The 12,672-nt window shown below is 44.2% G+C and overlaps 1 protein-coding gene across 3 annotated transcripts in view; it reads right to left on the reverse strand.

The window, feature by feature from the left end:
* Nucleotides 1–613: 613 nt before the first annotated feature.
* Nucleotides 614–12,672, reverse strand: part of DNER (delta/notch like EGF repeat containing) — a 264,234-nt gene continuing 252,175 nt past the window's right edge. For 2 of the 3 annotated variants that reach the window (XM_032480418.1, XM_032480419.1), the window contains 2 exons: nt 6,961–7,207; nt 614–1,669 (listed from right to left, as the gene is read on the reverse strand). In XM_032480418.1, the coding sequence (XP_032336309.1) occupies nt 1,558–1,669; nt 6,961–7,207 (359 nt within the window). In that variant the 3' untranslated portion in view covers nt 614–1,557. The remainder of the gene's footprint in view (nt 1,670–6,960; nt 7,208–12,672) is intronic. The other variant, XM_032480417.1, reaches the window with a different exon arrangement.

Below are 12,672 nucleotides of genomic sequence, written 5' to 3' on the forward strand. Positions count from 1 at the left end.
AGGGAAGAGAAGTAAGGAAAAGTATCTTAAGTACCTCTTTTTGCTTAAAACCCTCCCGTGCACCTGGTTTCAGGGCTTCTCTTGGTCTTACCAAACATTCCCATGCAAAGATAAAGTAAGTTTTTTAAAAAAAGACTCTGGGACAACGGCACCCAGCATTTGGATGCAAAGTGGAATTGAATCCAGGGTAGCTCTAAGCTGCCTTCCAGTTTCTAAGGACCCAGGTGCTGTTTGCTAAGGCAACTGCATTTGGTCTCCGGAGAAGAGCAGCGTACGTAAGGTTCCCTGCACGTCACAGGCTAGAAGTGTTTCTCGATTTCAATGGACCTCGGCGGTCACGTGTGCTGCATTTCACTGCCAAGTTCTGACGCAAGAGATAAGATGAGAATTCTTGTTACTTTTTTCTACCTTTTGCGTTTTCAAGACAGTAGGGATGGTTCACTAATGATTCGGAGCTCAGGAGGGCTCCCAGAGGGCACAGCGAATGGCTCCAGCAGCCACAAAAATGTACTCCTTGGCATATTTAAAATGTACAAAAGAGCAGGACTGACTGTTTGACAATCGGTATCAAATCTAAATGTTTTATGTAATTAAAAAAGAAACAAGAGACAAATACATCCTTGACTTGGTAATATTTATTCAATACTCTTGGAATTAGCAAGAATCAGAAGCAGCACATATCAACCAAGTACAGCCACAAAAATGTCCTGGATATAAATAAAGATGCACTATGAGAAATACTCACTACTGAGGGAATCAGTACGCTCTCAACGTTTACTACCTCTTAGCGAGGAACCACTTCAACGCAAATTTAATTTACTCATAATATAAAAACCTTGACCGGTGAAAGAAAGTACAGATTCCATTTGATCATCATTTGCCTCACGAGGCCCTTTCCTCAGGTATGTTTTCAAGGCCTAGCTTCACAATCGTTACAGAAATGACAACAAAACAAAACAAAACAAAACAAAAACACACAAACTCAAAAGAATGTTTCCGGTTTCTGCAAGGTTCAACAAACCAGTGCAGAAATAAGTGACTTACCCATGCACAGGATAAGGCAAAGGCTAATTTCATTCGGGTTAAGAATAATAAATTGAACTAGTTTCTTTTTCACAGAACAAACATTTCGGGCTTCTCTTTAAGTTACGGGTATACGGTATTATGGTTCATACTCTACATGGGTTTCCTAACTCTACTCAGAAAGCTGGCACTCACATGTCACACAGAAGCTTCTCCTGGATGAGACCGACCCTGTAACAACCGCAGAGTCAGTCTGGGATTCCTGATCGGGTCTACCACGGAAAGCGCACACGCTAGTCCAAGCACACAGCTTAGAGCGCTGGACGTACATTAACACGTAGTCTATGGGTTTCACAAATTCCTTTTTTAAAATATTTCCTTTCAAACTAAAAGCTGCAGAAAATTAGTTCTTAAACAGTCTACCGAAAACTCTTGAGCAGCTACCGTTTTAAATTTCTTAAGCTTTTTATTTTCTTAAAAATATTTAAATGAGTGTCGTAGCCCATATTTTTGAAAAATAATCCCCAGAAAAGATTACAAATCCTTTGTTTTGATCAGTGTGACCAAGGGTTTGTCATCAGGGCTGTAATCCTCGTAGGCGATGGGAGTCACATCGTACATCGCAGGCCGGGATTTCTTCCCAAACCTGCAATCACAGGGAGGGGGGAGTCTGGTTAGAGAAATATCGGCTTTCAAGTCCTATTAAAGGCAAGGGGTGAGGATAACTTACATGCAAGAATCGAATGGGACCATAGAAACACTCTAAAGCACACCGTCTAGCAGGTCCAGGAATGTAAGACTTCCTGATATTAGCATCGAGTGAGTATAAATATTAGTCTTCAGTGTGGGCGGCAGAAATGGATTTCACAAAACCTCGAGTCCAAATACATATTGCAGCTTGTAGGCGAAATCTTGGGAAAGCAGTCAGGCGTGACAGCTCTCCAATAGGCTTTAAGAAAAGTGGATCGATCTGTCTTTCTCGTCTCAGACCCATAACGATTTGGAGAGGCAAGTTTATTTTACACCCGCTCTAGTGCCTGGAATGCAGAAAGCGGGGCGGGTCTCCCAGGACTGCGGACAGCCTCTCCCATGGGACTTGCAGGAGGGCTGCAAGGGCTCAGAGGCCACCTGAGGTCCCAAGACGAGGGAAACTGGCTTCAAATAAGGAGGTGTTAGCTCACATTCTGTGCGGGCTCCTCCCAACCGATCCCACCCACCCACCCACCACTCCCCAACCCCCGTGTACACACAAGCCATTGTTTCTCCCCTGAGCACAAAGCCATTGTTCCAACAGACTTGCACATCTCAAAAGCCCCTTGACAGCAGGACTGAAACGCAGAAGCCAGGAGTGTCAAAATCCAACTTCAGGACTTCCTGCCAAACCGGTGTTAAAATGACGATTATTAAAATAAAGCCAATTCACCTTCTGCGTGGTCTCTTCTTGGTCAAGACCTCACCTTCCCTAAGGGCCCCTCGAGTGTAGTATGATTTAAACAGTCCTCCACGCTAGGCCACCACTGCTCCTCCCTTCCAGGGACAACATATTTTTAACTGTTTCAAGCCCAATGAGGCCGTTAAAAAAGAAGTTTTCAGAGGATTGCCGGGATGAGCCCTCAAGGACATCTCAGGGCTACTGACCATGGCTTTAATCCCATCTCCCCATCTTTCCTGTCTCTTGCCTTGAGATTTTGGAAAGTCTGTCTTCTCACGTACAGAGGTGAGAAACCAAGTGGGAAGTGAGAAAACGTTGCGTTCTTCGAGTGATCTTTCATTTGTAAACATCCATCAATCTTGTGTTCCAATTCGCTTGAGATTAACTAGTCTTCAGGAGTCAAAGGCACAAACCAGGCCAGATGGGCACAAGGCAAAGTGCAAAGATAAAGACCGAAAGCCACCTAGGAACCACAGCTCTTGGGCAATATCAAAAAGCTTCAGTAAAATCATGCCTAAAATGTCAGCCTCGCTGAAGGTCCTGGGTTGTGTAGGCACAACTGGGGGCAGGTCTCCAGCCTGCGGTCTGTTTATCTAAACTGACTGAGATCTGCATCACCTGAGAACAGGAAAAGGGCAACAATGTAAAAGCCAACTGGATCTTAACACTGTCTCCCAAGTCTCCCATTTCAGAGGCTACTTTAAGGAGCAAGTATGTTGACAATATATTTCTCATAAAATAGCTAGATACATTGGTAACAACATACCACTAATAATATTAATTTACTTAATTTAAAAAATCAGGCAGTCCCAGTGTAAACCTCTCTGTGTCCAAACATGGCAGCCATGGGATGGCTTCCCGTGGGAATGCCTATGGGAAGGGTCAGGAAATCACATAGCCTATTACTCAATTGTTTGGCCCAAAGGAAACATCCAAGCAACCTAACAAGTTGCATACATGTTTAAAATCACCATTTTTTTTTTATATGATTCCTGTTTTCTTCAGAAGAATCTGTCTCCTCCAAATCTAGAAAGTTAAATGCCTCCACATTATGCAATCCATCAACATGCTATATTTTAAATCTTAAATTGCTGTCATGGAGCTGAACATTGATAAAACAGGTCTGAGGATGAGTGTTCCAGATCTACGGGGTGCAACAAGGCCAGGGCTGAAATCACTCAACGGCCGCCGCGTGTGCACTGTACACACGCAAAGCCAACTGAAGGACAAAGAGTATCGCTTTGTGTCCAAATGGGAAACTCAGCCACGTGCATGGCGCTCATGAGATCGACGCCAGGCAGGATGGGTCATCCAGTATAATGCTGGATAGAGGTGACCTGGTTAAAGCAGGACTAACACGCCCAGCGCCATCCTGGAGCTGGATCCCTTGCACTGTGACTTAGCCAGCTGCTGAGAAGCCTGTGTAGATTCCACAGGTGAGATACAGAGGTCTCCACCCGTATTCAGTAGCTGCCTTATGGAGGCTGAAGTCGTTTAAAAAACACAGTAAAATGAAACCAGCCTCTCCTCAAATTGCCCACACTTCGCACAAAACGAATGTGCATTCAGACTTAAATCTACAACACTACCAGCTTTTTCCATTTCCCTTGGTTCTCAGAATTGGGTGGATGTGAAGAAATCAGCTCACACCTACAGAATTCCATTTTAAACCCTCAGGCACTAAACCAAGGTGAGAGCTTGCCTATGTTATGGAAGGGAGTTTCTGTGCAACTGTTCCTTTTTTTAAACAACATACTGTTTTTCCTTATACTAAAGGGACATTTTCATTGGGGGAAAAAAAGATTGGAAGTTAGAGAAAATTATAATGTCCACCAGGGATTAACAAACAACAGCCTGCAAGCCAATGACAGCCTGTTGCCTGTTTTTTGTTGAATAAAGTTTTATTGGAACACAGTTGTGCCCATTCATATTGCCTCTGGTGCTTTCGCACTACAAAGGCAGAGCTGGGTGCTCATGGAGATCCAGAGACCATATGCCCACAAAATCTGAAATATTTTGCATGAAGACTATAAAAATGATCCATTGTCCCTCTCTCCAAAGGATTTAGCCTCGTATCTGCCCATGTTAACCATCATCGAAGAACGAACGGAAGGTGTAGCAGCCTTGCTATCAGTGTTACTGACAGCTCCAACATCGTATCTGGTGACCAGTCTTGTCCACTAGATCTTACTAAAGAAACAAAAGATAGTGCAACCAGTTATGAGGGTGGTCAAAGCATGTACATTTTTCTAGTCCATATTCCCTAGGAAGCCAACAGCTAAACAGTGCCACAGAGACAGTCAGGTGGGTATGACCTTTAAGAAGGCCCACATGGGAGATGCTATTTGAGAAACAGCAACTCTGTCCTTTCACAGCTCCCGTTTGTTTGTTTGCTTATTTGTTTTCCGTGATCAGGCACTTAGAGCTGGTGGAGCAGTGACCAGTCAGCAAGAGATGTGACCTCAGATGCAGAACTTGGCAAGCCGTGGCTCCACCCCTGCCTGTCAGTCACAAAGTCTCCCCAGCCTGAGTGTAAGCAAAGCAGCTGTAGACCACATGACTCAGGATGGGAGAGAGAGGCGGCACCAGCGCCAGCTGATGCTGACGTCAGAGTCACCAGGCACTTCCTGGGTCACCGGTGACTGTCACAGATGACCTACGCAGTCTTCGTCTCCTGCAGCTGCTGAGCTGCGGTCACTCTGACCCAACGTCACCACCAGGCTAGCGGCGGGGAGGCAGGCCAGGAAACGGACGTTAGCTATCGGCAGCTGCTGAAAGCTAGGAGGAGGGGAATAGCAAAAAGACTAAATCTTTGTCAGCGCCTTTCCAGGGTTTCTAGGAAAGGGGATCAAAAGAGCCAACCAGCCAGAGACCCGGCCAGGGCCTCTAGAGAGCCACACTGTAGAAAGCACAGGTCAGAGCTGAATAAACGTTTGGACAGGAATGTTCCCAGATATTTGGGAAGGTATTGTATTAACGTCAATGGTTTTATCTGCAATCACTGGTGCATGCAGGAGCTTGTTGGTTAGGAATCCTGCAGTAAATATTTTTGATAAAAATCAGTACCAAATAAGAAACAGGTTTTCAAGTGCTTTTAAGTTTATCCTTTCCTTCCAAAAGTATTCAGTTAAATATCTTCCCAGAGAGCTATATAAGCAGAAAGCCCAGAAGAATCTATCTTAAACTATTCCAAGACTGAGATAAAATACTCTTCTCTTGAATGCAAAAGGACCTTAGCCAGAGATTCCTCCGGGGTAGGGTTGGGGAGAGGGAATCTGATTCCCTGGGTCTCCCAATACATCCCAGTAAAGAGCCATGGATTCTGTTCCTTCCTGGTGATCTAAGCCCCTCCGGGAAGACTTCTGAGCAACAAAGGAATTTGTTTATTCTCTTCTTCTTTTCATATTCTCTGTGTCTCCCTGGAAGGCAGGTTTGGGTTTTTGCTTCCCTTGGACTCACTCCAAGATCTGAGTCTTGGGTTTGGGGGCTTCCTTTTGGAAGAAAGCTAATGTCTTGAACATCTGAGCTTCTATGCCCCTCAGACAGAATTTGGATCTGCTTGTGTCTTGATCAGTATCAATACATGATGTCCCAAGAAAGTTTATGCAACTAATAGTTCCCCGACGCCCAGTCTTAAGACACTAAGCTCAGCCCACTTTTTGCTACAAGACACTGACTCTCTGAATTCTAGGCTTTAGATTGTTGTGCCAATTAAAGGAAGAGATGGTATTTTTTGACACACATAAAAATAGTAAATATTCCTTGCAAAAATCAACAAAATTAGGTTAGCTAATTTTTTTCCACGGTGTAGTAGATCTCGAGAAGTAAATCTGATGTTATCTGTTTATGCAATCCTATAATATTTGTAATTTAATTTGTCATAACTTTAAGGAGATGATTATCCTTTCCTACAGTTGAGGGAACTGCGTTTGTGGAAGGTTAAATCATCTGTCTAAAGTACAGTCAGGTAATGGAGCAGCTGGACTTCACGATTTACCTCAGACACATGAACTCACGCTCTTACTGCAACACCAGACTAACTCCTGTCTCTCCGGGAGTCTTTCCCACAGAAGAAGACACAAGTTTGTTTAATATGAACTCTAACAGCAGAATGATTGCTGACTTTAAGTAAGCCCTCAAATCAAATAGAATAATTTCCATCCACCACTGACTGTTTGAAGAACAACAAAGCTGAAGAGATTCCAAAAAGAAATCCTCGAAAAAATATTTCATACACAGTGATTAAAACTCAGATATTTACAGCACAGGTAACCACAAATTCATTTAGAATGACTGTATTCAATGAAAACAGAAAGCTAGCAGCAAATTAAAGGGGTTTGCTTATAAATCGGTCTAATTTTTGACCCCCTCAATACTACCTTGAACTCGTGTTTTATTCTCTGAAATCCTCCTTGCAGATGTAAAGTCCTGTTCATAATCTAACCTGGGACCGAGAATGCACATGTGAACGCAGCACCTCCCCTCCTCCTCCTCCCGCCGCCCACCTGGCATGCCGGATGGAGGCGATGGCGTTGCTGAATTCGCTGTCAATGCTGCGACAGTTGTAGAACTCCTCGTAGGCCGGCCTGGAGGAGCCCTGGTACTCGATGCGGCTGATTCGGCAAATCCCCACAATCAGGATGATCAGCATCAGGATGAAGGCCACGCAGAGGGCGCCGATGATGATGTAGAGGGAGTGCCGGGGCATGCTGCTGAGACTCTCGGCCATGTGCCCGGACTTCCACTGCAGGTCTGGAGGCGAAATAAGCACATGGCTGGATATGAGTTCTGGCCTTTTGAATGGGAAGGACTTTCCTGTCGTCCCATTGGGAACTTAAAATATAAAGGGCAGTCCAAATCGGGAAAAATGATTTTCTATGAATAATCCAGAACCAGGGGTAATATCCTTAATATACAAGAACCTCTTATAAATCATTAAGAAAAACCAACAACACGCCATGAAAAGATGGGCAAAGAATATAAAAAGGAACCCACCAAAGAAACACAAGTAGAAAACTGTTTAGCTTCATACTTATTGTTTTAAAATGCAATTCGTATATCAGCTCCCAAACATTATTTGCAAATTTTGATGACCACAGTTGACAAGGGTACAGAAATGGGGACTGTGTGAATTGATAAACAACCCCTGTGTGGACTCAACGGAGTTATCCTTGGACACAGAAATTACAATTTTCAGAGTTTATGCTGGGGAAATGGTCCTGTAAATGCATAAAGCCCTACATACAAGGCTGTTCATTTCAGCCACACAATTTTTAAACGCTAGAATATCAACCATGACACGTTTAGAAAAAAGTTCAGAAATAAGCAGACATCCATGTCATCCAATTCATCACTCATTAATCAATGCTCATATTTGACCTTCTTTAGCTTTTTTAGATTTTTTTAAAGAAATAAAATGTTGCAGATGTACCTGGAGTCCCTCAACCCCAAGTTCTCTCTCCACCCCACCAACAGATAATACAATTCATAAAAGTGGAAAAATGGGAAACAACCTAAATATTCAACTCTTAGCGAGACAGTGAGAGAGTCGTCAAATAGCAGAAGAACGAAAGGAGGCTCCAAACAGAACCTGGTTGTGTAGCACAAGCACACAGGAGCTTAAAATGTCTAACTACACACTGAAAAGCTCAGGGTGGAGTGGTAAGAATGATGCACATTTGCTGTTTTCTTACTCTGCTGAGCTTTTTTGAAAATATCGCATTTAATCATCAGAACCTCCAGAAGATATATTATTTTTTCTCCCCACTTTATAGACAAAGCCTAGGAAGCTGATGTCACTTCCTGGGTGAGCATGTTGTCAGCAAGTCTAGGACCAAGTGCTTAGCCTCTGCCTTCCACCTCCATGTGCTAACAGCAGTGGTCTCTGACAGGCAGGATGACAAGTGATTTTTGTTTCCTTATTTACACTTCTCAGTCTTTTCCAGCTTTTAAAAAAAGAATACTATAACAATAATAAAAAAATAAGCAATAAGTCATTTGAAGAAAACACCCATAAGATTATCTGCCAGCTTAACTAGTGGAAGGAGTGTGAGCCTTGGGACCACACCAACCTTGCTTTCAATCCCAGCTGCACCATTTACTTGACCTCCTAACTCAGTTTCTTCATTTATAAGATGAAAATTGCAACATATACCCTATGGGCTTGCTGTGAACATAAGTTAGAAAACATGTAAAGAAAAGTAAGGCACTGCCAGGCACATGGTGGGTGGTCCCTAAGGAGGAGCAGCTGTGGTGGTAGAAGAGGGAAGGATACAGAGAAGGAGGATGCTGTCCTCGGAGGCACACACTCTGAGCTGAGGATCGTTGAGCATTACCCTGTTCCCGTTCAAAAAACACCAGCCTGTAAGGGCAGGAAAAGAATCGAAGGATGGGATATAATCTCTGTGTCTGGCACAGATCAAGAGTGTCAAATTATGTCCCCTTTACAGATGTGCATACCAGATAACATGACCAGGACTTGAAAGGAAGCTGTGAGAATTTAAAAGAGCTAGGAAAGACCAAAGCAAAGCTAAACTCACGTGGAAAAGAGGATGCCTTCCCTATTTGACTCACACTCCCACCTGCGCCACCACCACCTCCAGGCCATCATCTCCACATTAGGACTCCCGGTGCCTGGAAATGGGATTCAGGGGTGGGTGGGAATGGGCCTGTCTTCCTGCGAAACCCTTAGGACTGTTTCCATTGAGAGTATTTGTGACCTCGGGGTACTCATATTGTCATCTTAGTGACATCTTCAGTCACCCTGGAATCTCAGAATCAGCTGCTCTTTACCTTGAAAAGTCAGGATCTGCAGAAGAGCACAGGTACACATGCAAGCAAAGATCCGAGTGTGCAGACCCTCTTCCTAGAGCCTAACGGAAAACCGACCCATGCCCTGAGCCCAGTGGTTCCTGAGAGTTGGAGAAGGGACACAAGAAGTGACTTCTGAGTTTGGGTCCAGACCTTCTGACTCCTGGGTTTTTCACCAAGGACCCTGGAGTCTGGTTCTGCCTTTCGAGCCTGCCTGCCTGAGTTCACAGAGCCAATGGAGCTGGTAAGACTGACCATTAGTGCGTTCACCACTCCGTTGAGCCAACTCACATACAGGCAGATAGACTGACATAAATCACTGCAAATACGTGGTCAAGATGGAAGAGGGAGTGTTTTGTGAAACCAAAACGAAGATTCAATCCCCAAACTGGCAGCCATTGCACTTGGCAGCACCAGGTGCACATGGAGAGAGACCACTCATTCTTCCGGCTGAAAGAGAAGCATGACTCACATGATTTCCAAGTATTTCGACATTCTCTGAAAAATTCAGTTGTAGGCTGCAGCCCAAGGCTCACGGAGTATGCTGGAACACCCACTGAGCGAGGGCAGCCAATACCATCTCTCCCCCGGCCTGGTAGTGGGCTCAGATCTGATTATAGGGTGGGGCCGCACGGGCTCTTGATGAATTCTTACAGTTGATGCACACTTCCGTGTGCTTACACATCACGCAGATTGTGGACACACAGCCAGTGCACAAGTGCACAGCCATCACAGTGGGAAAACAACTGTGCTGGGTTACGTGCTCGGCACTCTGTCCCGGGCCTGGTGAGCTGCCTAAACCATATGCATCTCTGACCATCTGGTCTATTTCCCCAATGTCTGAATTCCAAGCTGTTTGGACTTTTGGGAACACTTTCTCAAAACTTCTCCTAAAACCTCTGCTTCTCCCCTCCACCCTGGCTCTTTGCTTTTTCTACCTGTCATCTAAAACTTGTCTGATAAGTGAAGGTGGCTGCTTTACACACTAATTGGGTTGGTAGCCAGGCTGGATCAGAATAAATCCAGCATTCAGACTGCGAGGCAGCAAATGTATCTCTCTGCACCAGGTGGCCGCAGCTGCCATCTCCCAGTCCAGGCGCTACCGTCATAAGTCATCGCTCTGCCGCATCCTGGGGGGCCCAGTGCATGAATCATGTACTATGTTGGCTGCAGCATGGCTCAGGGAAGAATCACACACCAGAGCATGCTGGATGGAACGACCTCATCAGCCCCAGCAGGTGCACGACCGGGAACACGTGCACACGAACTGTTCAGGAAAAATGTCACCCTTCTGGGTCGGAGGGAGCATCTGTATTTCAGTTTAAACCCACTCTGTCCGAGGTTTTGGATTTTCTAAAGTGCTTTCACATTTAACGTCACAATTGGTCCTAAAATATGAGCTACATAGTGGCTGGACTTGACCGAAATAGGGGCTGGACTCAGAGCCTTTGCTCAAGGTGAAACAGGCAGTCAGTGGCCAGAGGGTAAAACCAGACCCACCAAGCAACTCCACTCCACCAAAAAGAAACTTCATTTGATTTACAAATTTCATTCTAAAATACATTTCCCGTATCTGTTTTTTCACTTACCCAGGTGTATCTAGCTAGACTACTTAATTTGTCCACCTATGTTACTTAAAAAGTGTTTGTTTTTTTTTTTGTAGATGTCACTTAGAGAGTTAGATAATTTTTTGAACCATCTGTTGCCTAGTTCAACTGTGAGGAGGGACTTCAGATTTATTTATGCTTTCTAAAGCTAAAAGTTAGCTGGACAATCAAAGCAGTCAATGAGACTGAAAAAAGGTAACACCCTCGTTAATCTTCAGTAGCGGCAGGAGAGGAGGGGATGGAAGGAACAGCTCCTCTCCCTCCTAGCAATCCTGTCACTGAACAAACATTGATAAGCACCTACTGTGTGTCAGGCATTGTGCTGGGTGCCTGGGATAAGGAGTAAGGGAAGACTGAGAGAAAAGTGGGCTCACGGGTCCCCCAATCTTTTCAGGGTCGTGGAAGTCTCAGTGTGCTGAGACGTGGGGGACCAGCTCAGTGGTGCCGCAGGAGAGGACAAGGGATGCTCCACCTAACTGGGGAATCAGCGATTAGGACCTACAATCCTAATAATAACCTGGCTCAAAACACTTAATAAGTAATGTTTTCCATAGTGCAGACTGTGGAAATCATTACATTGGGGCCAGGCCACATTAGAAAAAAAAAGTTTAGAAAAATGATATAAAAGTGTGTGATGCTTATAAAGTATTACTTCGTATTTCATGTGTGTGAGAGACTGAACGTCATGTGTAGCCCCAAGATGCAAAATACATTTCTTACTGTGGGTTGCAACAAAAGGCCTGAAGAACACCTCCCTGTGCTGTGAGCATCTCTATGCTGTGGGTACGCATCAGTATCTTTGGGCAGGGAGGGAGAGTCCCTTCATGGAATACCTGTATCTACCTTGGAATGGAAAGATTGAAGTCTAATTATATCGACAAAACTACATATCTATAAGTTGCCTGTCATCCTAAAATATTTGGTACTTTTAGAAAATTAGTAGTTATCTCAAAAACATCTAATTCATCAATATTCCATCAAGGCAGGGAAACTTCACTCTGAGCAGGTATCCAGAGGCTGCCAGCAGCTCAAAGAGAATGACAGCTGGTGACAGTAATTAAGGCAACCATTTATTGAGCAAATACTACGAACCAGGCACTGAACTGTATCGTTTACAGTTATTACCCCATTTATCAAGGCTTGAGGCTCAGAGCTCTAACAAGAATAAGTCCCTGAGCTGCGGTTTGAAACCAGGGCCGCAGAACTCCACAATGACCTTCTTCCCATTCAATCAGGCTGCCTCGCCTGCATCTAGCCCCAGTCACTCCCCAGAGGTAAGCGGAGGATGCCGTCAGGGGTGTTGAAAGTATTTAATAAGGTAAGTATGGATTAAAGGGGATTTTCGAGTCAACCTTGGGCCCCAGCACCATCGCTTTCAAGAGGAAGATTTTTGTTGGCTAAGAGTCAGTACGTAAGCAAATCCTTGTGAAAAATTAAAGGACCCCTTAATTTGGCTATTCCATTTTCGAGATTTATCCTCCTGATATTCTCACACAGGTATTACATAAACGAGAATTTTCACTCTACTATTGGTTTTAATACCAAAAACCTGAAAACGGGTTATCTGACTACCAGCAGGGGTCTGATTAAGTAAATTATAGAACATCTGAAAAATGGAAATACCATGTGGTGTTAAAAAATTGAGGAAGATCTGCATAAACCCACATGGGAAAACAGCCAAGATATATAATTAAGCATGAAGGCAAGATGCTGAGCAGTATGTATAGAATAGTCCCATTAGTACAAAGAAAAAATGGGACATATAGTGACTGAAAGCAACTGGAAGAATCCACAATAAAT

This window comes from Camelus ferus, chromosome 5 (genome assembly GCF_009834535.1).
Source record: "Camelus ferus isolate YT-003-E chromosome 5, BCGSAC_Cfer_1.0, whole genome shotgun sequence".
Lineage (NCBI taxonomy): Eukaryota > Metazoa > Chordata > Mammalia > Artiodactyla > Camelidae > Camelus > Camelus ferus.